We start from the raw sequence: 27,817 nt of genomic DNA on the forward strand, positions 1-27,817 counted from the left end.
TTCAAATCAATAAATTTTATTATTAGAAATACAAGAAATTAGAAATAAAATGCTGTCAGACGTACGATACTCAAATGTATCTTTACAAATTGAAGAAGAATAAGAGAGGAAAATAACAAAAAAAAGAATTAAGAAGGCTGGATAAGAAATTGTGAAATTTGTAATTTTAATATTAATAACTGTTGATGTTGTACAAGTTGTTATGTTGCTAAACAGGTGTACATGTGTGTATATATATATGTCTATTTGTGTATGCGTGTTTATAAAGAAGGAAGAGGCTAGCTATGTCGACCAATCCAATCATACAATTTGTCACTGCTTGATTTTCTTTAAAAACACTACCGCACTATCGATGCATCGGTAACAGGCGGTCTCAATTTTCAAAGAGGATAAAATGTTGTTGGTTTTTTTTTTTAAATTTTATTTCCCCCTTTTCACTCTCATTCACTCACTCATTCACTTTCTCAGTTTGCCCATCTCTCTCTCTCTTTTTCTTTCTCTCTGTCTCTTTCTCTTGCTTTTTCATTCCCATTCAATTTCTCTCTATCCGACTTGCACTCTTTTACACTGTTTCTTCCTTTTCTCTAGAATGGTAGAAATAAAGACAGAATTTGCTGCTGTTTGACTTGGTGTTGTTCACTCTTGCCAACAATGTTCCCACGGGTTGTTAATGGGAACTGTATTTTATCATACATAAGGTAAAAGAGGACACCAGCACCAAAGCCGACACTGATAGTGTCTGTCTGTATTGGTAGATAAAAAAAAAAAATATATATATATTTATATGTATAGAAAAGTCAAAGAAAAATGGAGAAAGTGGAATCCAGGGCAGAGAGGAATGGGTTAAGAACAAGTCACGTGGTCCCACGTGGTTTCTCTAATGTTCGTTGGTTACACCATTTATCCAAATCAAAAGGTTTGAAATCTGTGAAGAAAGAAACGAAATATTAAATTTTTTTTTTTTTACATTTTCAATAATATATAATAATAAACATAATAATACAAAACAAATGAAGTCAAATCGATCTGTTGTGTGTGTTTGTGTGTATATATATTTCTTTACTACCCACAAGGGGCTAAACACAGAAGGGACAAACAAGGACAGACAAACAGATTAAGTCGATTATATCGACCCCAGTGCGTAACTGGTACTTAACTTATCGACCCCCGAAAGGATGAAAGGCAAAGTTGACCGCGGCGGAATTTGAACTCAGAACGTAACGGCAGACGAAATACAGCTACGCATTTCGCCCGGCGTGCTAACGTTTCTGCCAGCTCGCCACCCTGCGTTTGTGTGTATATATATTCATCGGCATCATCTAACATTTGTGTTCCATGCAAACATGGGTTGGATGGTCCAACAGGATTCCGTGAGCCAGAAGACTGTACTGAATCCCAGTGTCTGCTCCAGTATGTTTTCCACGGCTGGATGCCCTTCTCAATGCCGACCAATTTACTGAGTGTATTGGGTGCTTTTTTTATAGCACAGCTACTACTGATGTGATCAAGTAACTAGCAAGACAAGATCCCTCGTCTGAGCTGGAGTGTAATATTGAGGGAAGTGGCTTTGTGCTAGATGTTGAAGAGGCTAAAGGATGATAGAGGGATAAGAACAGGGGTCTTACTGTAGAGGAGATAAATGATAACCCTAGCTAGAGACAAGAAGGGAGATAAAGAGAGAAGAGAAACAGCAAACTGAGTTGGTTGGATGCATAGATTTGCTAATCTGTGAAAGGAGAGTGACAGATGGTTAGAAATTGAAATAGAGGTGAATGCAGTAAAATATTGAATACAGGTGGAGGTGTGGTCCATGGTGAATCCCAATTTGGTTGAGGAAGTAAAGGAAAATAGAAATGAGTAAAGGAAGAGGAGGCAATAAGTGGCAGTACATAAAGTGGCGAGAGCAACAGTGTAATAAAACTGTAGATAGATGACAAATAGGGAAATGCTGTGAAATAAGAGGAGAGAGGTAAGCATCAAAGGTATGTAGGGGTGGATAAGGTGGCGAGCTGGCAGAAACATTAGCATGCCGGGCGAAATGTGTAGCCGTATTTCGTCTGCAGTTATGTCCTGAGTTCAAATTCCGCCAAGGTCAACTTTGCCTTTCATCCTTTCGGGGTCGATAAATTAAGTCGCAGTTACGCACTGGGGTCGATAAATTAAGTAGCAGTTACGCACTGGGGTCGATGTAATTGACTTAATCCGTTTGTGTATCCTTTTTTGTCCCGTCTGTGTTTAGCCCCTTGTGGGTAGTAAAGAAATAGGTACGTAGGGGTGGATATAGTGAGTGACAAAGGATGGGAAAAACATCAATCACAGCTGTAAGAAGGTGCTTAGTAGAAAATAAAGGAAATAAGTGATGATGCTGAAAATGCGGGATGGATGACAAGGGAAGTGGTTCCAAGGAGAGGGAAAATTGGTAACACAAAGGGTGGGTGCTGGGGTGAAATATCCGCAGTTGTGCTCTCATATAATTACAGCAGCTGCTGTAGTTTGAAGGGTGAAGGAAGGGCAGGTATTGTGAAGATGAGTTGTGGAGAAGGTTTGACAAGAACACTTTGTGTGGGGAAGTACAGACATAAACAATATGCTTTTAAGATCTCATTCCTTTGCTGAAATTGGTAAGTTTTTCAAGCACAGCAAATTGCCAATCATCTCTGTTCTTTGTCATCTCCTCTATAAGCCTCAATAAGCTGAAGGTGGTCTTTACTACTTTGTCCCATGCCATCCTGGGCCTCCCTCTGCTACAGGCTCTATCCACATTTAGCAATTGGCACTTCTTTATGCAGCTCCACTCATGCATATGAATCACATGACCCACACTAGTATAGTCTTCTCTCTTGCACACAACATCTGATGCCTCTTATGCCTAATTTCTCTCTCAACATACGAGCACTTTGTTGTACATGCACACTGACGTTGAATGTCCAATGAAGCATGCCAAATTCATTTCTTTCCAGCCTCCTCTGCATTCGTGGCCCCTATCCCACCATTATGTAACATTGCTATCTGATATACACATTAGAAGCAGTTTTAAGCTAATATACATAGCTGGCTGTTTGGATTTAACCCTTTAGTATTCAGATTATTCTGTCAAATATGATGCTTATTTATTCACATTGTCTTGAATTAATCCTGCCTCACGTTCTAGCTTCAGGATTTTAGTGATGTTTTACTCTTTTACTTGTTTCAGTCATTTGACTGTGGCCATGCTGGAGCACCGCCTTTAGTCGAGCAAATCGACCCCTGGACTTATTCTTTGTAAGCCTAGTACTTATTCTATCGGTATCTTTTGCCGACCCGCTAAGTTACGGGGACGTAAACACACCAGCATCGGTTGTCAAGCGATGTTGGGGGGGACAAACACAGACACACAAACATATACACATACACATATATACGATGGGCTTCTTTCAGTTTCTGTCTACCAAATCCACTCACAAGGCTTTGGTCAATCCAAGGCTATAGTAGAAGACATTTGCCCAAGGTGCCACGCAGTGGGACTGAACCCAGAACCATGTGGTGCGTAAACAAGCTACTTACCACACAGCCACTCCTACACCTGATGTGATTATTTACTTTTAAAATAATATTATAGGGTAGGTGTGAGAGGCAGGACCTGGTCTGTTTGAACGTAAAACAGGACAAATATTTGAGCTGGACATGGCCAGCTTAAATGCTAAACGATTAATACTGCTTCAGTTGCATACACTGGATTTCCATTCAGCTGGGCAGCTATCTGCAATGCCAGTGACTGTTCTATTCACTGCTTCCTATATTAAAGATGGAGGCGCAATAGCCCAGTGGTTAGGGCAGCGGACTCACAGTCGTAGGATCACGGTTTCGATTCCCAGACCGGACATTGAGTGTTTATAGAGCGAAAATACCTAAAGCTCCACGAGGCTCCAGCAGGGGGTGGTGGTGAACCCTGCTGTACTCTTTCACCACAATTTTCTCTCACTCTTTCTTCCTGTTTCTGTTGTATCTGTATTTCTAAGGGCCAGCCTTGTCACACTGAATCTCCCTGAGAACTACGTTAAGGGTACACGTGTCTGTGGAGTGCTCAGCCACTTGCACGTTAATAAATGAGCTGCGACATCAGTGGTGTCAAGCTGTATCGGCCTTTGCCTTTCCCTTGGATAACATCGCTGGCGTGGAGATGGGAGGCTGGTATGCGTGGGCGACTGCTGGTCTTCCATAAACAACCTTGCTCAGACTTGTGCCCGGGAGGCTAACTTTCTAGGTGCAATCCCATGGTCATTCATGACCGAAAGGGGTCACAATATTAAAGATGACAAATCTCATTTAGGCATGTGGCTGGCTGGGAATACAGATCACTGATAAGGAGGCTCAATAACACTGAAATGCATCTAGTGTTGTTGCTACCTACAGCTGGGATGATTTTTTCTTTTTTTCACTCTGATATATAGTGTTTTTAATCACAGATTGTCCATAAGAGACGTTACCTTCAGATATCTCAGTATATCAACAATATATATACATTAAGTATGATGCGGCGACAGCTATATATATATATCACCATGTTAGCACGCCGGGCGAAATGCTTAGCGGTATTTCGTCTGCCGTTATGTTCTGAGTTCAAATTCCGACGAGGTCAACTTTGCCTTTCATCTTTTCGAAGTCAATAAATTAAGTACCAGTTATGCACTGGGGTCAATGTAATTGACTTAATCCCTTTGTCTGTCTTTGTTTGTCCCCTCTATGTTTAGCCCCTTGTGGGCAATAAAGAAATATATATATATATATATATATATATATATATCACCACCATCATCATTTAATGTCTATTCTCCATGCTGGCATGGGTTAGATGGTTTGACTGGAGCTGATGAGCCAGAAAGCTGCAGCAGGTTCCAGTCTGATTTGGCATGGTTTCTACAGCTGGATGCCTTTCCTAATGCCAACTACTCCAGCAGTGTAATGAGTGCTTTTACATGCCACACACATACACAAACAAAGAATATAAACATCATCATCATCGTTTAACGGGTTGGACGGTTCGACCGGGGTCTGAGGAACCAGGGGCTGCTCCAGGCTCCAGTCTGATCTGGCAGTGTTTCTACAGCTGGATGCCCTTCCTAACGCCAACCACTCCGCGAGTGTAGTGGGTGCTTTTTACGTGCCACCTGCACAGGTGCCAGAGGGGTCTGGCATCGGCCATGATCGGTTGGTGCTTTTTATGTGCCACCGGCACAGAAGCCAGACGAGGCGGTGCTGGCATCGGCCACGTTCGGATGGTGCTTTTTATGTGCCACCGGCACAGAAGCCAGTTGAGGCAGTGCTGGCATCGGCCACGTTCGGATGGTGCTTTTTATGTGCCACCGGCACAGAAGCCATTCGAGGCGGGGTTGGCATCGGTCACGTTCGGACGGTGCTTTTTATGTGCCACCGGCACAGAAGCCATTCGAGGCGGGGTTGGCATCGGTCACGTTCAGATGGTGCTTTTTATGTGCCACCGGCACAGAAGCCAGTCGAGGCGGCACTGGCAACGGCCAATATTAATATTAATGTATGCGTTACATAAAAACAATTTAACATCAAACTGATTATTCAATGCTTTTTATTAGAGTATATGTTTATCAAACTTTTACAAGTGAGTTGACAGTGACTTCAAATTTTCAGCCTGTTGGCCTTTGTCAGGTCTTATCTTCAACGCTCAATATATATAACAAAGATGGGCTGAGATTCGCTTCAGCTGTTTCTGACATGTTTTTTGAATTGATAAACAAATCAATTACTTTTTCATTTTTTTCATTTCATTTCATCTAGTTTCAGCTCACGAGCTGTGGTCATGCTGGGGCACCGCCATTCGGTGTTGCTACATGATTTTACTTCACGAATGCTTTTTAACAACCGACATTTGGTGCATGAGAGAGTTTGATGCAGCTGCCCTCATCTGCACCTCCTGCCGTGAAGTTGGTTCATCTGGGACACCTGACAAGAAGAGGTCCAGCTTTATTTTATTTACTTCATGTAAAAAAAAAACTGTTTTCTTCAGGTGAATTAAGAGTTGAAATTAAACATTTAGGATTTTTCACACAAAAAGTATATGATGCATATGACACTCTCATCTCAGCGCCCACTGAGAGAATAAAGAGGAAATGTTATTTTGTTGCTAAATATATACATGGTAATAAATCAATCAACACCTTCAAGTGATGGAAAAGAAAAGAAAACTATATATACACACACGCATATATGTGTGTGTGTATATATATATATATAAATATATATATACATATACACATATATCTTTATTATAGCCTTCTACAACTCTTTCTTCCATTATTATAAAACAAAAAGTTACTACTGTAATAGTAGTCACACTCCCTCTTGTATCTTCAACATATGCCTTATTTGATTTCTTTTTAAACCAACACTGTCTACTCCATATTTTACCCATTGAAAACAATCTTTTTTTTTATGGATTGGCCAAACAAAGAAAGGTAGCACAAATCAACTTTTATCTGAGTATCCAAAACCTAAACTCATGACCCATGGCTTGCTGGAGTAGGAAGCAACATATTAGGCTATCAAATTATCGACACTCAGAGCAGAGAATACTTGCATCAAATTGGACTGCGTTTAGGATTTAAACCAGCCATATCAGGCCTACGTTTTACGTTCAGAATGGCCAAATCTAGCCTTTGACAACTACCCTACAATGTCATTCTAAAAGTAAAACAATCACATCATAGAAATCTTGAAGCTAAGAAATAATGCATGATTAATCCAAACTAATTTGAATAAATAAACATTATGTTTGACCGAGGAATCTGAATGTTAAAGGCTTAAGTAAACCATGCAAAATAATTATTAAAGCACCATCTGAACGTGGCCAATGCCAGCGTCCCTTGACTGGCATCCGTGCTGGTGGCATGTAAAAAGCACCAACCGATCGTGGATGTTGCCAGCCTCCTTTGGCCCCTGTGCCAGTGGTATGTAAAAAGCACCCAGCTGTAGAAACACTGCCAGATCAGACTGGAGCCTGGTGCAGCTTCCTGGCTTCCCAGACTCCGGTTAAACCGTCCAATCCATGCTAGCATGGAAAACGGACGTCAAATGATGACGATAACTCAATATCAAAAACTCTATATGTTTGCCTGATATGCTAGAAATAGCAAAGTGTTATGACTTAATCTGTTGCCTAGCAGAATCCATTCTGTTGCAAGCATTCAGACAAAGTATTCAGCTTGGATGGGACAGTTTGACAGGATCCAGCAAGCCACAGGGCTGTGCCAGGCTCCAGTGTCAGTCTTGTTTTCTATAGCTTGATGCCATTTCTAAGACCAACTACTTTACTGTGTGTACTGTGTCTTCATGCCACCAACACTAGTGAGGTGGCCAAGTAACTTGCAAGACAGAATAAGAACAGAGAAAAAGGAAAAAGAAAATTCTACACATATGGTGCTTGAAAATGAGATTGGATAGTCATCAAGGAATATCTTTTAACACTCGGATTGTTCTATCTGGGCTAATCAAGGGCTAGATGGCAACAATAGATGTACAGAAAAAAAGGAGGAATATTATAGCAAAATAGAAATTGATCAAGATGACTTACTCTCCATTTGTGGGTTTGGACATTTTTCTTTGTACCACGTAGGATTAGAAGCTGAAAATGAAAGAAAATAATCGTGAATAAAGTTGTACCAAATAACAACATTGCAGAATAATCTACAATTGACAATTTAACAATAAGGAAGTAACATAGCAATCATAATCACTCTTGTATTTACTTTTGTGTTCAATTCTCATAGGTTAGATGAAACTTATTGAAGCTTATTTATTTTGGCTAGATGCTCTTCCTGTCACCAACCCCAAGTTGTATTTCAGATAAGGCACAGGAGTAGCTATGTGGTAAGTAGCTTGCTTACAAACCACATGGTTCCAGGTTCAGTCCCACTGCGTGGCACCCTGGGCAAGTGCCTTCTACTATAGCCTCGAGCAGACCAAAGCCTTGTGAGTGGATTTGGTAGGCGAAAACTGAAAAGAAGCCTGTCGTATATGTATGTATGTATATGTTTGTGTGTCTGTGTTTGTCCCCCCAACATCGCTCGACAACCGACGCTGGTGTGTTTATGCCCCTGTAATTTAGCGGTTCAGCAAAAAAGAGACCAATAGAATAAGTATTGGGCTTACAAAGAATAAGTCCTGGGGTCGATTTGCTCGACTAAAGGCAGTGCTCCAGCATGGCTGCAGTGAAATGATTGAAACAAGTAAAAGAGAGAGAGAGTAAGAGTAAGGTATTTATAATTCCACTGGTCCTCACAGGTTTACTAACTTTGGAACATTTGCAAAAGACAAACAGAATTCACAAACACACACATAATAGGTTTTGCACAGTCCCCACCTATTAACTGCACGCACAAAGCATTGGCTGGCCTAGTTCATTGTAGAAGACGCTAGTACAAAATGTCATGCAATGTGGCCAAACCCAAAAACCATGAGGTTGCACAATGGTCCCCATAATCACACTGCCAAGTTTGTGCACATATTGTAGATGACACCCCACCAACTCTAAAAAAAAAGGGAGGTGGGAACGGAACAGATGTATTATTGATGTTATGAACTGATGAGGAGAAAGAATATCAGGAGAGAAAAAAAAAACAACTTACATTTTATAATTCTTTGATGTCTGTTATCCATGTCATGAGAAAACCTGCTCCAAGCTGAAATGGTCAAGAAAAAAAAAAAAAAGAAAACAGAAAGAGGTTAAGGAAAATGAAAATAAATCCAAGTTAGATGTGTTAGTATGAATTCATTAGAGTATCATTAATCTTATATTTAATTTACACTTGTCATTACTGCTGATTAGCTCCCAGTTAATCCTTTATCAACCAACAAGATCCAGTCCTTATTATGATGTGGTGACTTGCGTGCTCAAAGATCCTGAGAGCTATGCCAGGGGAGAGCAAATTCTTGGTAAAGGCTTCACATGCCAGGACAGGACAAAGGGTGGCAGCCAGACCAATGTGGACCATGGCCAAAACTACTACTTTGAAGAAAGCAAAGTTACAGAAGCATCAATGATTTGAAACCAAGACCCAAGAGAGAGAGGAAAAGTCAGCCCATAGTTGAGAACAATGAAGAAAAGTCATTGATAACCTATGCTTCAAAGGGAGCAAAGGTTTTTCTGATGAAATGATAATCCCTGATCTAGCATACTTATATAATCAAACATGTTTCAGGCACTACTATTGATTTCATTTTTTCCTTCACACAGCATACTGCAAACTACATTATGAAGTGTGTCCTTTTTTATTAACTATATGGTACAGTTTGAGGCAGATTTGGGTAATATTTCATATGGTGGCCTTCTTGTAGCTGCCTATACTACCATTTCTATTGGCATATTTTCTGATCATCTTCAGTTTACAGATACATATGAATGAATGAATGAAAAAGCACTTCTTATTGGCACCATCTTATTATCTGTTTCAAATTCAAATCAAATTTAAGTTCTAAGCCAGGGATAAATTTGCAATGCTCAGATTATTGTGATACTCTGTCTACGTCATTTCCATTACAAGCAGAATCATTTCATGTAAGTTAATTACACTTTCTACCACATATCATAGGAATGAGTGAGTGGTGATAAAGCTGAGTTGAACATCAACTGAAATCAGCTTTTATTACTATTCACATCTAAGATACCTTTTGTAATTCAGTGACCTATGTTCATGGAATAAATAGCATTTTACAAACAGACCCCTTTATGTTTTGAAAAAAATATGACCACGTGTGTATCATTAGTGATTTTCTTTCTCTGCCTTCCCTTCCTTGGACTTTTCCTTTTTTCTATATTTCTGACGAAGAGCTCGGCTCGAAACGTTAAATCCTCCTTTCTTTCTTTCCTGAGCATCCAATAACACTATACTTGTTCCATGTCCTTGCATTGTTGTGTTTTCTATTTGTTCATGCTTGGATTAACTATATATATATATATATATATATATATATATATTATATATATATATAGATGCCAGCATGGAAGGCAGACATTAAACGATGATAATGTCTGTACAGTCCCACTTTTTTGCAAAACCATGGTAATGATTTTAATCAAGAAGTGAATACTTTGCATGCACAACATTTTTGTTTTCCCTATTTTCCTACATTATTCCATCCAGCAAGTGCTTCTTTTTCAGGATTTGCATACACCAGAGCTTTCATATGTTAATTTTATAGGGAAATTACTAAAGATGGCAAGAACTTATAATGAAATTCTATTAGGCCATGGTAGGTAATCAGTTCTGTTTCTGTTCATTGATAACACAATAGCCAATTGATATATTACTTTCAAAATCATTATTCAAATAAGTAGTGTCTAGTTTAAATATTTTAATACTAAAAAAAAAAAAATCATGAACCCTTCTAAACACCCAGTGACCCTGTCTATAATGACCCTTGACACTTGCCATCCACTCCAGGGGACACTATGTTTTCCTTTGTATTTGGGTGTGAGAGAAATAAAATGTGATGTAAATATAAATAAAAACTGAAAAGCAAAGTTGTTTTAAAAAAATAAATACACTGAAATACACTTTGTTTTGATTAAGTTTGGAAATAATAAAGAATGTAGTAAAATAACTGCTATTTTTAGGCTAGTATCATGACGATGATGATGGTCAGCATTTAATGTCTGTCTTTCAGGCTGGCTTGGCCTGGATAGTTTGACAAATGAGCTAGAGAACTACATTGAACTTCAATGACTGCTTCTATATGCTTTCTGCAGCTGGAACCCTTTGCCCTTCCAGGTGACAACCACTTTACAGCATGTATTGCATGCCTTTTTTCACGAAACCAGCACAAGTGAAGGTCACCAAGTAACTTGTAAAACAAAGAAGAAGCTTCCTAGGGGAAAGTGGCTTTATGCCAGGTATAAAGCCATCTTCTCCTAAGAGGCTTTATGATAGAGGGATAGGAACAAATGTCTTGCAATAGAAGATATACACGGCTACCTTGCATTACATAAGAGTGATTGGGAAAGAAAATGAAGATGTTTGTGACAAGGTGTTGGAGTATACTGTCATGGTAGAAGAAGGTGGATGTAAAAGAAAATGCAGATTGAGGATAAGTTTATAACAGTGTGAGGGAAAGTAACAGGTGGTTAGAGATTGGAGTAAAGGTTGATGTAGTGAATGATGTACAAGGGTGGAGTTGTGGCTGATGATGGATATCAATATTGGGGAGAAGGTAAAAGAAATAGCTCGGGAAGGTGGAAGTGATAAGTGTTAATACAGGAAGTGGTAGAGAGTAGCAGTAGAGTAAGTTTGTAAATAATAAATAAAATAAATGTGCCCTTTTAAAGCCTAGCCAGGCTCATGGGCCTGGTTTCCCGGTTTCAATGACGTGTTCCCCAGCGTTACTCATTTTTGCCAGCTGAGTGGACTGGAGCAATGTGAAATGAAGTGTTTTGCTCAAGAACACAACGCATCGTCTGGTCCAGGAATCGAAACCACAATCTTACGATCATGATGCTGACACTCAAACCACTAAGCCACGAAGGTTGTAAATAAATTAGAGGGAAAGAGAGAGATGAATTAAAATGAAAATCTGATGGGAGATTTTAATTTAGATCACTTTTAACAGTAAGTTTGTATTACAAAATCCTGGATGGTCTCAGACAGTTTGCATCAAAGGGGTTAAAATGATGATGATAAAAGCGAAGAAGAATCATTCAGATTAGTGCTTGTTTATATTTGGTGAATGGTGCCAAAAACTTAACAACAACAACAACAGACAATTAAATAAGCAAATTACACAGCTATTTTAAACCATACTTTCATTGATTTTCTTGTTCCATTGTTTGCTTATGACCTTTTACATTAAAATAAACATAGATTAACTATTACATAATTTCATATTTTCCCCATTATTATTTTGTTTCCCTTGCCCACAGCTTCACTGATATTTCTTTTCCCAGCCCAAGATCCTTAAAAAAAAAAAACAAAGATGGTTGTTTAAAAATTACTAATGCTCTGTATGTTTACTGATCTTGCACTTTGTAGATAAGGCAATGAACACGAGTGAAACTTATCAGTTAAGTGATTAACAATAAGAAAGAACAAACCAGCCAAGACTATCATATCTGAGCCAATAAGGGCCTTCATAGTCACTTAACCACCTAGAAATAGCAACTGAATCTCTCACAAATTACACCATACCAACTTAGACCATCATCATCATTTACCCCTTTAGCATTTAAATTAGCTATATCCAGCCCAAATATTCAATCTTGTTTTAAGTAAATTAGCCAGATGCAACCTTTCATACCTACCCTACAATGTCGTCTTAAAACTAGACAATCAAACCATTGAAATCACAAAGCTACAAGATAATTGATGACTAATGCAAAACAATGTGAATAAATAAGCATTACATTTGACACCATAATTTGGATGCTAAAGGGTTAAAGTTCGTTTTATGCTGACATAGGTTAAATGGTTTGACAGGATCCGACGGGTCCAAGGACTGGATCATGCTCCAGTTTCTGTTCTGATATGTTTCCTGTGTCTGCATGCCCTTCCTAATGCCAATCACTTTACAGTGTGTACTAGGTGCTTTTCTCGTGCTGCTGGCATTACTGAGGTCACCATGCATCTTGCAAGAGTACTAAACCAGAGGATGGGGGAGCCTTATGTTAGCAGACGAGGATCAGGGTACGAGAAGAAGTGGTTCAGACAGGTTCTTGCTGTAAAGGAGCTACATGCAACAATGTGGTTCCTAACATATATAACGACTGGATGATCATGGCTGGAACATCTTAGATCGTAGATCTAATTGGATCAAGGTTATCTTGGGACCTAAACAACAGTAACTCTTGTCCCAACAACATGCAAACATAAAAGAAACAATTGCAAAAATACAAGTAAAACAATATCATCATCATCGTTTAACGTCCGTTTTTCCATGCTAGTATGGGTTGGGACGGTTCGACTGGGGTCTGGGAAGCCAGGAGGCTGCACCAGGCTCCAGTCTGATCTGGCAGTGTTTCTACAGCTGGTTGCCTTCCTAATGCCAACCAGTCCATGAGTGTAGTGGGTGGTTTTTACGTGCCACTGGCACAGGTGCCAGGCAAGGCTGGCAACGGCCACGATTGCTTGGTACTTTTTACATGCCACCGGCACGGAAGCCAGTCAAAGTAGTGCTGGCATCGGCCATGTTCGGATGGTGCTTTTTACGTGCCACAATCATCATAACTAGACATTTCACAGACTGTTTTACTTTTGAGAATGGGTCTTTGCCCCTGAAATATAAAGATTTTGAGAAACTATGCTTTCAGAAGCTTTTCTCTTTTCCTTTCATTTATATGCCTGCTTTTCCATGCTTGCATAGGTTAGATGAATGTCACTGAGGCATCATTTCAAAGCCAGATTTTTCTTTCTGTTGCTAATTCTTACAGGCTTTTCAATTAAAAGATCTTTTATTCCATGAAGCTCAGAAAGAGTGAAGAGAGCAGGTGATCTGTTGATGAATATATGATGTTCCTTTTTCTTTTTTCAGTTTCCATCAACCAAATCTACTTACAAAGCTTTGGATGGACCTGGGGTTATGCTAGAAGACAGCTGCCCAAAGTGCAATGCAGTGGGGCTGAACTAGAAACTGAATGGTTGGGAAGTGAACTTCTTAACCACACAGGCATGCCTGTACTTACATCACAAATATGTATGTGTGTGTATATATATATATATATATATATATACTGAGAACCCCTTCGGTCATGAATGACCATGGGATTGCACCTAGAAAGTTACCCTCTAAGGCACAAATCCGGGCAAGGTTGTTTATGGAAGACCAGCAGTCGCCCATGCATACCGGCCTCCCCTCTCCATACCACCAGTGTTATCCAAGGGAAAGGTAACAGCAGATACACCTTGGTACCTGTGATGTCACAACTCATTTCTACAGTGTAGTGAACTGGAGCAACGTGAAATAAAGTGTTTTGCTCAAGAACACAACACGCAACCTGGTCCAGGATTCGAACTCACAACTTCACAATCATAAGCTCAACACTCCAACCACTGAGCAATGTGCCTTCACACATATATATATATATATCAGCATTTAGTGACTGATTTTCATGCTGGCATAGGTTAGACGGTTTGACTGAAACTGCTAAGCTGGAGAACTGCATCAGGCTTCAATCTGATTTGGCATGGTTTCTATGGCTGGATGCCCTTTCCATATATATATATATATATATATATAAAACAATAATAATAAAAAAAACAGATATACTCACCCTTGTTGTCTCTGGGATGCCTGCTATCAGGTTCAGAAACTACTTTGTTCCAAGCTGAAAAAAGAATTGCAGGTGTTTCAGTGTTACACATTCAAAAATAGCTAATGGAAAAATTACTTCATTAACATAATTATGATAATAGCTTACTTAGTAAAAACATTAATTCAAGGATCCTGTTTTTTGTGCAATAAATTTTACCACTATCACCACCACCACTGTCATTCATCTCAAAATTCAATTTTACATGCCTAAACTGATCAAACAAAATTCAGTGAGCAGATTTTCTACAGTTAGCTGCCCTACCTGACACAAACCCTCACCTGTTTCTGAGCAATGTAACATTGCTCTATGGCTGAACATGTTTCCATGGAATATTAGAAACAAGGGTCATTGCTTAAATAATGGTGACACTTGTTTAGAACTATCACACACTGACAAGACAAGGGGGCACAAAGGCAACTCAATAGCAAGTTATCTCTGCATATATATCTACACAGCCAGGATTGACAGAAGAACAGGACTGCTGCTATAAGATCCTTCTGTCGATTAACTCAGTGACATCAGATATGTTAGCTGATATAATGATGGTTTCTGTGATATGCATGGAGGGTATGATTCAAGAAATGAAGGTGTAAGGTTATTGTTGTTCTGTGAAGCAACTGACCAAACAATTTGGAACACACTTTAAGAAGCCAGCCAACCCAGCAACCACCTCAACACTTATCAATCTGGCAAACAAACATCGGATAGATTACATTTTTCTTCAGGAAATGGGACAGAAGGACATTCCTGGTGGAAAATGCACCATGCAACATAGATTAGGGGCTGGTGACTTCAGATTCAGAGAGAAACTGACAGAAACTGAAGACAATATGGAGGAGACATGGGAACTAAAAGATCCTGCAATAGGGAATAGATTTAGAGAAATTCTAACTGATGTGTATGATTACAGGGAGAAAAATTTAGATATCTGTAGCATAAATGACAACTGAGAATTTCAGTGAAAATACCTGCTTGGAGCCACAGATCAGACATGTGGCTGGAGTATGAGATAGTTGATAGGGGGAAAATGTTTAAGAGATATGATTCGAAGGAAGGTCATCAAAGGGAGTATCATCAAATTAGAAGAGCAACTAGGAGACAGGTATACTTGGTTAAGGGTGAAGCAGAAAGGAAGAGATTAATGCATGTCATGCAATGTGAGGATTAGAGGTGTAAAGTGTTCAGGGTTGCAAGAGTGTGTGACAGAGAATCCAGGTGTCACTGGTAAGAAGAATATTCAAAATAATGAAGGCATACTTGCCATAAATATGGAAGACAAGTAAGCAGTATGGAAGTGCTATTATGAGAGGTAGCTGAACATGGTACATAAAGCAATGAAGAATATGAAGGACGAGAAAACTGAAGGCCCATCAGGGATAGTTGCAGATATTGTAAACTGCTTCGAAGTCAAAGGAAATATTTTAGGGAGAAGTAACTATAGCGGAATCAAACTACTGGATCAAGTCATGAAGATCACAGAGAGAATCATAGCACAACCGATCAGGACAGAACAGACTTTGATGAGATGCAGCTTAGCCTTGTGCCTAGAAGTACCATGGATGCAATCTTCCAGTGAGGTAATTTCAGGAGAAATACTTGGTAAAGACCAAACCACTGTTCCTGGTATTCACTGATCTAGAGAAGGATTTGATAGGATATCACCTTCAGTAATTTGGTGGTTTCTAAGGAAACTAGGTGTAGAAGAATGGCTTGTTAGTGGGGTTGTATAAGCTATGTACAAAGATGCAGTTAGTCAGGGACGACAAAGATTTCAGAGACGAACTTAGTGCAAAAGTAGGACTCCATCAAGGTTCAGTCCTCTTTCTTCTCATCGTAAGTCTTACAGGTTATCATGGAGGAGTTCAAGGCTGGTTGTGTATGGGAAGTCCTATATGTTGATGACCTATGTAGTGGAATTAGAGAGGAAATTCTAGGCATAGAAGCCAAACCTAAAATCAAGAGGCCTCAAGGACTCTGGTATCTTTGGGAAAATGCTTTGTTTGAAATGCAGAAAGGGAATGAGTATAAACTCCATGTGCTGTACCAAATGTTAGCTATGGACATTCAAGAGGTATAGTGGAGTCACAGACAGACTAACAAATAAAGTAAGCTTCATATATGACAGGTTTACTGGAGCAGTATGAATTATGAGCATACCAAAAATAGTTTCTTTTAAATGCCCAGACAAGTCCTTAGAAGTACACTGTAGCTTTTGTTACCTAGGACATGGGATTAGCAAGGGAGGTTGTTGCTCTGAAAGAGTGGTAGCCAAGGTAAGAACAGGTTCATCATTATCATCGTCATCATCATTTAATGTCTGTTTTCCATGCTGGTATGGGTTGGATGGTTTGACTGAAAACCAGTAAGCTGTACCAGGTCCCAATTTGATTTGGTATTGATGACCTTCCTAACACCAACCACTCCAACAGGAGAAAGCAGATCTCATGACCTTGAACCTAACGGGAGATGAGTGAGGACCATGATTTGAGTTCAAACACTACTAAGGTCAACTTTGCTCTTCATCCTTTGTCTTGTCTTGAGAAAGCATTCACCCGGGGTGGGTTGAGCTGGCTTCATTCATCCTTAATGCTGCATCTCTCACAAACGCCGACCAGACCTGGCGATTTGAGGCTAACAACCGCGTGATCTCCAACCACTCCTTATTCCAGTGGCGAACGCCATAGATATGGGGGCCTAGGTTGTGTTCCAGATCAGCCTTGACTGTCATCAGCCAGGTTTTTCGTTGTCCACCACATTGCTTTCGCCAACCCTTTGCAGGATAACGAGGTAAGTACCAACTGAACACTAGGATATAATCAACTTCTCCTCCCCGTCAAAATTGCAAGTCCTGTGTCAATATTAGAATTAATATTATTATTGTAACTAATAATAATACTGATTTGTGTACTTGACTGGTACTTCATAATTGATTTGGGTAAGATGAAAGGTAAATTTGAGGTTGTAAGGACTTGAACTCAAAATGTGAAGAGCTGAAAGAAGCACCCCCAAAGCATTTCATCTGACATTCACTCTTTTCTGATTACACATATTTTTAGGGATGAGTATACTGACCCCCAAATGTAATGCGTTTTATAACACCACAGAGATAATAAAAATAAGCTATGCTTGTGTGTGAAAATCAAAACAGTGACATGACCTAGATAACTTATTACATCTAGGTCAGCCGAGAACCATTTGTGTTTAACCTATTGCTCTAAAAATAAGATATAATAATGTATGAAATCTACTAGACAGTAAAAAAAATGTGCTCTGTGCCTGAGACCATAAGCATTATATGATGATGATGATGGCAAAACAAGCAGAGAAACCTGCCTGCACATAAGTACAATAACTGCAACCAAAATGTTAACTTATGACCTTGGGCTCACATAAATATAAACACAATGTATACAGAAATTTAAAATGCAACAATGACAGCTTCTAATTTTAAACTGCTTAAGTAAATAACCAAAATATTTTGATATTTGATACACACACACAGATAATAGACATAAAATATATACGTTTCAGCAGTAACTCCTGGTATATGCTATTTTAAAAATCAAAGCCAAATAATGGAATCAGGGAACATACAGCATGTATGTGCTCTCTCTTTAGTTCACTATCTCTCTAAGAGAGAGAGAGAAATAAGATGTTATTTGCATCCATTTATATACTCTTTTACTTGTTTCAGTCATTTGACTGTGGCCATGCTGGAGCACCGCCTTTAGTTGAGCAAATCGATCCCAGGATTATTCTTTGTAAGCCTAGTACTTATTCTATCGGTCTCTTTTGCCAAACCACTAAGTTACGGGGATATAAACACACCAGCATCGGTTGTCAAGTGATGTTGGTGGGAACAAACACAGACACACAAACATATATACACACACACACATACATATATATATATATGTATACATATATACAACAAGCTTCTTTCAGTTTCCGTCTACCAAATCCACTCACAAGGCTTTGGTTGGCCCGAGGCTATAGTAGAAGACACTTGCCCAAGGTGCTACACAGTGGGACTGAACCTGGAACCATGTGGTTGGTAAGCAAGCTACTTACCACACAGCCACTCCTACGCCATATATAAGATATGTATTGCAAGCCTTGCATTCTTGCAGGAAATACCACATTTTTAATCTGTAGAAGTTAGAAAGTGGCCCAAGAGCTGGGTGTTTCCTTCATCAGAGTTTCATAAGTACATGCATGAAATTTGGCCCATGAGCCACTATAACTTCTATCAATTAGATATAGTAAAATATATATACTCATGTATTTACACATACATACATCCATCATCAAAATAATGATAAGTCATTTCTACTATAGGCACAAGGCCTGAAATTTGGGGGAGGGGGTTAGTTGATTACCTCAACCCCAGTGTTCCACTGGTACTTATTTTATCGATCCCAAAAGGATGAAAGGAGTCAACCTCAACAGTATTTGAACTCAAAACATAAAAATGGATGAAATACCACTAAGCATTTCATCTTGCGAACAATAATGATAATCCTTTCTACTATAGGCACAAGGCCTAAACTTTGTGGGGAGGGGGATGGCCGTGCACATTGACCCCAGTGTTTCACTGGTACTAAATTTATCGACCCTGAAAAGATGAAAGGCAAAGTTGACCTTGGCAGAATTTGAACTCGGAATGTAACGACAAGCAAAATACCATTTTGCCCAGTGTGCTAATGATTGTGCCAGCTCATCGCCTTGAATATAATGATAATGATGATAATAATAATAATACCATATAACATCTGTCTTCAATGCTGGCATGTTTTGGATGCATGAACAGGATATGACTAGCCAGAGGACTGTATTGAGTTCCAGTGTCTGCATTGACATGGTTTCTATGGCTGAATGCCCTTCCTAATGCCAACCTCTTAAGAGTGTACTGGATGCTTTTTTCATGACACTAGCCCTAGTGAGTTCAAGGCCCTCTTGATTGAGTGGGGGGGGTCAGTACTGAGGTTTGCACCAGGTGTTGAGAAGCTAATGTATGACAGGCAAGGGTAGGTGTTTTGCTGTAGAGGGAGCTACATGGTTACCCCAGCTGGAAAGGGAGAAAGGATGGTGATAATGAAATATCAGGGTGTACCCTCAAGGTATAAGAACAGAAGCAGGTAGAAATAAGAGAGAGATAGAGATAGAAGATCAGGGATGGGTAGACAGATTCACAAGAAAATGAAAGAAGAGTGACAAATGGGGATAGAAGTGAATGCAGTGATTGATGAACACAGGCAAAGGCTTGGTCAATGACAAATCTCTCTCTTCCTAGCTTAAGGGTAGAGTATTTGAAAGGAAGAGGAAGCTTCATGCCAAGTTTTGAGAGGCAAAAGTACATCTCTTGCTATAAAGAAGATACATAGCTACTCTGCATTATATAAAGGTTTCAAGTGTTTCAAAAATATACATCATATGTACTCAAGTGTTAAAGATGATGATGATAGCAGTCGAGGTCATGGAGATTTTAGGGAAGGTTACAATGATAATGGAATGACACTGACAACAATAAGATGATGTTAAGAAGAAATACGTATTTCTTTACTACCCACAAGGGGCTAAACACTGAGGGGACAAACAAGGACAGACAAACGGATTAAGTCGATTATATCGACCCCAGTGAGTAACTGGTACTTAATTTATCGACCCCGAAAGGATGAAAGGCAAAGTCGACCGTGGCGGAGTTTGAACTCAGAATGTAATGGCAGACGAAATACGGCTACGCATTTCGCCCGGCGTGCTAACGTTTCTGCCAGCTCGCCACCTAAGAAGAAATATGGTCTTTTGTATGGCAAGAAAGATGATGTGATATTGCTGGTGATAACAACAATATGGACAGGACTTCGTAATACTTACAATCTGTTAAATATTTAACAATATCGTCGTGTTGAGACTGCGACTCTGATGGGTAGCTATTCTGTCGATGCACACTCACAGCTCGCTTCCCATTAAATACAGATTTCTGAGAGCTACAAATAAATAAACAAATAAGCACATAAAAACATGTAAATGAAATATCAAGTATCTTATAAGCAAATACAATCTAAGTATAATTATTCTGCCAAACAAATCAGCTTCCAATAAATTCACTTATTTCCCTTAACTTATTTGATTAATTTTAAAAAAATTATACTGGTCAAAATTATTTGTAATTAAATTATATATAAAAATGTCAACTATAGTATGTTGATAAGGTCTAATAAACTGAAACATATCCATAGTTGTTCAATGCCTGTAATCAAAGATGAAATAATTTTTTTCAGGTTGAGTAGCCCATCCCACTCAAAAGGTCCCTGAATAAGGTTTAAGGATGATGAATGAAACATCAATATTTCCAGGGGTGAATTATTCAAACCCCAAAGAACCCCTTTCAACACATCTCTATGATGCTCCCCTACTACTCTTGCTGGTGATCAGAGATGTACATATTGACAGCCACCAAGGGACATGCTCAACTGATTATGGTCGAGCAGTCTGTGATACTGAGCAGAATATTCGCTGTAGCCCATCTTTTACACCAAGATGAAACATGCATGTGTTAACACTTCTAATCGGAAGTCAAGGCAGTAAGCTGGCAGAATCACGTCAGAAAAAATGCTTAGCAGCACTTTGTCTCTCTTTATGTTCTGCGTTCAAATTCTATCAAGGTCGACTGTCTTCCATCCTTTTGGGGTCAATGAAATAAGTATCATCACATGCTGGGGTCGACGTAATCAACAGCCCCTTCACCCAAAATTTTAGGCCTTGTGCCTTTAGTAGAAAGGATTATTATTATTATTATTAAGGTGCTGAGCTGGCAGAATCATTAGAAAACTGGGCAAAATGCTTAGCGGCATTTCGTCTGTCTTCACGTTCTGAGGTCAAGTTCCGTCTAGGTCAACTTTGCCTTTCATCCTTTCAGGTCCGATGAAATCGACTATCCCCATCCCCCAAATTTCAGGTCTTGTGCCTATAGTAGAAATAATATTATTATTATTATTATTAGTAGTAGTAGTAGTAGTAGCAGCAGCAGTAGCAATGATAGTAGTATAGTAGCGGAAGCAGCAGCAATAAAAAAAATACATATACACACATCCAGCATTCAAATGATACTGTGACTTTTAATTAATCCCTTAGGCATTAAAAAAAAGGAACAAAGTTAAAAAACACACACAAACAACAACAACAATAATGAATCACCAGCAAATTCCTTTGTAAGCAAGAATTATTTCCAAGCTATTGAAACAATCAGGCTATGAGCAATAATGATAATAATAACTCTTTAACACCAAATGACTAGCATAACAATAAAATTAAATCAGTTAATTTCCTCTTGCCAGCAGCAGAGAGAGAGAGAGAAGATCAGAATTGTTCTACAGTGTTAATGCACTGCTGGAATCTAAGCTGATGAGCAGAAGCAGCTTTTTCATAAGAGAATAATGAGAGTCTGAGTTAGTTCTGAGTTGCATCCCTATGCTATGGGTATTAAGTTCTCATTGATAACGAGAAATTTACCAAGGGTAATGCCTTCAGTTTTTTTTTTAAATCTAAAGGGTGTGGCTATGTGGTTAAGAAGTTTGCTTTCCAACTACTCTGGTGTTGGGTTCAGTCCCACAGCATGGTCCCTTGGACAAGTGTCCTTCAAGTATAGCATCAGGCCGACCAAAGCCTTTGCAAGTGGATTTGGTGGTGGGGCAGAGTCTGGCCAAGTAAAATAACAGTTCTGGGAGATGCTATTTGAACGACACTTTGGTTTTAGTATGGCAACAATCATGCTTAACCCTTTAGCATTTAAACTGAAGCTAATGTTTTAGCTTCAAGCTGGCCAGTTCCAGCCTCCCACACTTTTCTTACAATGTTATTCTAAAAAATAAACAATAATATCATTGAAATCTCAAAGCTACAAGGTAATACATGACTAATTTATATCAATGTCAATAAATAAGCATTACATTTGACAAAGAAATATGAATGCTAAAGGGTTCCTTTCTATCATCTTGGGGCTTGATCGTTAGTTTGTTTGCTTAATGATCATTTTCCTATGCTATATTCTATGACCAGATGCCCTTTTTGCTGCCAATCCTTATCTGCTTTTATAATGTTAACAAGGAATGTTAACATCATAATCACCATTGTGCTTGGACTTGTGCCAAATGAAACCGTGCACTGTCAACATTCACATACATATGCACACACAATGGGCTTCCATATAGTTTCCATCTACCTATTCTGCTCACAAAGGATTGGTGGCCCGGTGCTATAGTAGAAGACACTTACCCAAGGTGCTGTGTAGTGATACTGAACCTGAAATCACATGGTTGGGGAGTGAACTTCTTAACCACACAGCCATGCCCGCACCTGATAGTGTTCAATAAAAATAATTTTGAATATTTCTTTTTTGGAATGGTTTAACTTGAAGCAAATAAAGCTATATATAATAGTGTGTAAATGTTGAATTAAAAATCCTTTGGACAGAAAAAAGTTGACAACATACAATTTTTGCAAGTAAGAACAAATTTCTAAAACAGATAGAGAAATTCAAAGGATAACTTTGGTCCCAGGTAGAACATCCAACATATTTACAAGAGATGAGATGTGGGTTTATATCTCACAGGCAGCCTTTGACCCCTTCTATCCAAAGGGGGCTTTTAACTCAATATCTACATGCTTTCATTTACAGCTTTAACTCCTTTGAATTAAACCATTCCAAATCAAGAATTATTTCATGGTTTCTCCAAATTTATAAAATCTAATGACATTAACAATTTTGAATATGTTTGTTCAAATTAAGAACATTTTGGAAGATCAAGAGGAAGATAAATTTTGTTAGGTGCTGTGGATTTAGAAAGGATTAAGTGAATGGCTAGTGGTAAGGAGGTGAGAATGAGAGATTAGTTTTCTGGACAAAATAATGGTTTATCACAGGTTATACATTAAACATTACCAGAGCACCTATTCTTGACAGTTAGATGAAATAAAGCAACACTGAATATAAAGTCCTGTTCAGAAATACAATAAAATATTTGAGTAACTACCTGGACTACCTGGCCTTCAGGTATCTTCAGCAGAGTACATTTTGTTGCAAGCATTTGAATTAAGTCCTTCATCTCAAGATAACTTTCTCCACCAGTCATAAGTGCCCAGCAAAGGCTCAGGTGTGCCAGTTTTTCTCCTCTAAGTGGTATTTTTTTTTTAAATTTACAATTTTGCTGTTTGACACAGGCACGGCCATGTGGCTACGGCATTCTCATTCAATCATGTGGCCCCAAGTTTGATCCTATTCTGTGGAATCTTGGACAAGCATCTTTGAATCTAACCTCAGATCATTCTAAACCTTATTAGTAAGGTTGGGTAAACAGAAAATGTATTAAAGCCCAACAGATAAACTGTGCCTGTAACTCAACCCTTTAATCTTCAGATTACTTTGTCAAATTTAATGCTTCCTTATTCATGTTGTTTTGAATTAATCATGCATTATCTCACAACTTTGAGATTTCAATGACGTGATTGTATAATTTGTAGTATGACATTGTAGGGTAGATGTGAGAGGCCAGATCTGGTCAGTTTCAACATAAAACTGGTAGGATACTCGAGCCATATATGGCCAGTTTAAATGCTAAAGAGTTAAAGAGGCAACTTGGTCACACACACACACAGTATCATGCTGATTCTGCCTGAAGCTTACATTAATGGTACAATATTTGGCCACAGATGTTATAATTCAATGAAAAGGTAATTCTATTAATTGAGTAACTGGAACACTCACCCTCAAAACTGGTGGAGGATTTATTTACACAATTTACTTTATTGCTGCTTAATTGAGAATGAGCTATAGAATTCTGGCATTGATCTTCGTACTTCTTGCATACAAATAAAATATTCCACTAATTAAATTAATGCTCAATCAATTATACAATTAAGTGATAAACATCAGCAATGTTGATATAATTTAATTTTCTTAAGTGGGAGCCTATAATCTGTCAGGCAAAGTGAGGCAAGTAAATTTGAGCCTTGACAAGGAGGGCACCACATTTGCTGATATAAGGGTTAAGCCCACGACCATCTAGACTGGTGGTTTTCAACCATTTTTCACTTCTGGACCCCTTCCTTTACTATTTTATTCTGGTGGACCTTCCTAGCCATTCGATGTTTAAAGACTAGTTTTATAGATATTTCTTTCAGAATTTCTGTTTTATTATTTGCACATCTACTTATGTCAGCTGAACTATGTATAATGTTAGAGAAAGAAACCTCATCATTTCATGCAATAGAAACTTTTAAATCAAAACTTAAAATACTACTGTGGGTCCTCAATTTACTATTTTGCTAGCATGCTCCTCCCCAACAAAAATCTAATATGGACAACTAGGGGCTGAGAATCATAGATCTAGACCCATACTCTACAACCGGTATGCTACGAGATGATGTTAGGTGTGCCACAGTGTAACCTGAATATAATTTTTTCCCTATACTTTTCGTTATATTTTTAGGTGTGTTGCCGAATTTTGAAAAGAATATAAGTGTGCTGCAAGTGTAAAAAGGTTGCAGAGCACTCCCCTAGACCAATCATGGGCAAACTGTGACCCAAAGGACTTTTTTGAATGACATGACTATCAAAAAGCTATCTTGAATCTTTTTAGTAGCACATTCTGCCTGACAATGAGCCATGTCACATACAGCCCATCACTGACCTAGTTAGTAGCCAGGCAATGAAAAAGTACCCTTCCTAAACACTTATGTGTGAAGGTGTGTGGCTTAGTAGTTAGGGTATTTGGCGCACGATTGTAAGGTCATGAGTTCAATTCTCAGCAACACATTGTGTCCTTGAGCAAGACACTTTATTCCACATTGCTCCAATCCACTCAGCTGACAAAAATGAGTAGTACCTGTATTTCAAAGGGCCAGCTTTGTCACACTCTGTGCCATGCTGAATCTCCCTGAGAACTATATTAACCCTTTCGTTACTGTATTTAATCTGAGATGCTCTGTGTTTCTTTCAATTGCTTTAAATATAACAAAGAATTTAGTAAAATAACTTAGTTATCAGTCAGCTAGTGTTAGGAACATAAATTGTGATTAAAGTCTGAAAGGGTTAAAGATACCTATATCTGTGGAGTGTTTAATCACTTGCACGTTAATTTAACGAGCAGGCTGTTCCATTGATTGGATCAAACTGGAGCCTTTGTTGTCATAACTGACAGAATGCCAGTTAAACATTCATGAAGAACAGTAGTTCTAGCTTAGTACTCCCTTTTTAGCAGAATGGCATTTCATAAACACTCACAACTCATATATTTCAAATAACAAAAAGAGAAATAAGGAAGGGATAGACTATTTTAATCAAATGGAAGCTAATTTGTGTGTTGATTTATTATCCACATTTTCCTAAATCATCCCAGCCACCATGTGCCTTTTTCTAGATACTCACAAGGAATAGTGTGCCTCTATGCTAAATTTCTATAGAAATCACTAAAGGTGAGGACTTATAAAATGGAGTTAAATTTATATTTATATTTTTCATGCATGTAAATAAAAAACAAATGGAACAAAAGATGACATTACAATTTCAAGTGTAAATAAAATATTAGCATTATTAGTGGTATTAAGGAATCAAACATGTATCTTAGTATTTGGCTAAGTTCAAGACAAATGAAAAAAATATAATAATAATTTATGATATACAACAAATTATTTTCCAAACACAATGTTTAATAACTGAAAAATAATTAATGTCAACCTTGTACTTGAAACAGTCATGTTTCTGCACTGTTGCCAATCACTAATTTTTTAAAAAATATGTTAAATATAAGTGACAAAGGACTGAGATATCTGATACCTTGCTGTGCTTGAGAAGATATATCCACTACAACAGGCTTGATATCTTAGAACTGCATTGGTAAATGCTTGTATGTGAGGAGTTTTCCCCTACCTAGCTTCCCCAATTTCTCATTCCCTAACACACATCACTTCTTTATATCTGGTATTATTCGGCAACCATAATCACCTGAGAGTAGAATAGGCCACATCTCCCTTTTGTTACTGTCTTCTTCCATTCCCCACCCCAAAACCACTTCCATTCCTCATTATCTTCTTCCAGCCATGCCCTTTCCTCTCTGCTACACTCCATCTTTAGAGCCACTTCCATTCCTTGTTACCTTTTTTCATCCATGCTCTCTCCTTTCTGTTATGATCCATCCATGTTTACACCTTTTTCCTTCCCTATCTCTCCCAATACCCTAACATTTAACATAACCCCTCCCCTTGAGCCACTCCTATATCTCTCACCATCAATTACAAGTCAAGTCTGTCCCATCTTACTATCTCTCCTCACATTCTTATAAAACTTTCTCTTCTGTCACCCCTGCTCACCCATCCAATACAATCCTCAGCATCACTTCAACTATATTCACCCCACCCCCCACTGTACCTTGAGGGGATGCCCTGACACATTCACCACCATCTCTTTCCCTCTCAATCTTCTCTCCAAGTTCCTCTTTCTCTCCCTTCTTCTCCAACAGGGATATCCTTGTATCTCTTCTACAAGACACCTGTCTCTATCCCTCTATTATTCTTTTAACCTCTAAACTGGCACAGAGCCACTTCTCTCAATACTAGTCTCCTAGCTGAAGGGACTTCATTTTGTCTTCACAAATTACTTGGGTGACCCTGCTGGTGCTAGTCCCTGCCATGGAAAATACACCCAGTACACTCTGTAAAGTGATTGTCATTAGGATGGCCACGCAGCCATAGAAACCATACCGAAACAGACAATAGAGCTTGACATAACCCTCTGGCTTGCTTGCCCTTGTCACACCATCCAAGCTATGCCAGCATGGAAAACAGACGTTAAATGGTTTAAATATATCATTTCTACTCCACTCCCCTACTAAATACCCAGTGACTTCCATGTACATCAAGCCACTTTAAAGAGTGTTATTGCTCAGATTAAAAACCACTGATGTAGATGGTACACTTTTATATAACTTGCCACACAAAAATATACTGATGTTAAACTGCATTATTTCATGTGGGTTAGCAAGTTTATATTAGTCAAATATATTTGATTTTCATGTGAAGTAATTCTTGTTGGGCTGATCATTAAGCATATTGGTGACACAGAGCTCCTGCTGTTCAGCAGGAGGTCTCCTTAGGAGTTCTTTTTGCCCTTGCCAAACTCACCGATGGTGCCTACATAGTTCTCACTGTCTGCTCCCACCCTGGCATTGAAGTTTGGTCTCAAGATCAACACTTCAAAAACTGAGCTGCTTTACCAAGATGTCCAAGTAGATCAAGTGAGCCCAAGCAAGTGACAGTACACAGAGAGCCCTTAAAGTGCACCACAGCTTTTATTACTGGAGAGATGTTGATTTATCTTATCTGGATAGAAGTGTTCTCTTTGCAATTGTTGAACACCAAATCACCCTGACCAAGCAAAGAATTCAAAGGAATTCCAGTCTTGATCCAAGGCCATCCTGCTTTATTTTCAAACATTATGTATCAAGAACTATATTG

The 27,817-nt window shown here is 38.7% G+C and overlaps 1 protein-coding gene across 2 annotated transcripts in view; it reads right to left on the reverse strand.

The window, feature by feature from the left end:
- Nucleotides 1-27,817, reverse strand: part of LOC115214358 (MAPK regulated corepressor interacting protein 2) — a 46,534-nt gene continuing 18,717 nt past the window's right edge. Inside the window, exons 3-8 of one of the 2 annotated variants that reach the window (XM_029783556.2) lie at nucleotides 22,583-22,663; nucleotides 20,183-20,295; nucleotides 14,267-14,320; nucleotides 8,637-8,690; nucleotides 7,583-7,633; nucleotides 1-925 (exon numbers count right to left, since the gene is read on the reverse strand). In XM_029783556.2, the coding sequence (XP_029639416.1) occupies nucleotides 855-925; nucleotides 7,583-7,633; nucleotides 8,637-8,690; nucleotides 14,267-14,320; nucleotides 20,183-20,295; nucleotides 22,583-22,663 (424 nt within the window). In that variant the 3' untranslated portion in view covers nucleotides 1-854. The remainder of the gene's footprint in view (nucleotides 926-7,582; nucleotides 7,634-8,636; nucleotides 8,691-14,266; nucleotides 14,321-20,182; nucleotides 20,296-22,582; nucleotides 22,664-27,817) is intronic. The other variant, XM_029783564.2, reaches the window with a different exon arrangement.

Source organism: Octopus sinensis, linkage group LG1 (genome assembly GCF_006345805.1).
Source record: "Octopus sinensis linkage group LG1, ASM634580v1, whole genome shotgun sequence".
In the NCBI taxonomy this organism is placed as follows: Eukaryota; Metazoa; Mollusca; class Cephalopoda; order Octopoda; family Octopodidae; genus Octopus; species Octopus sinensis.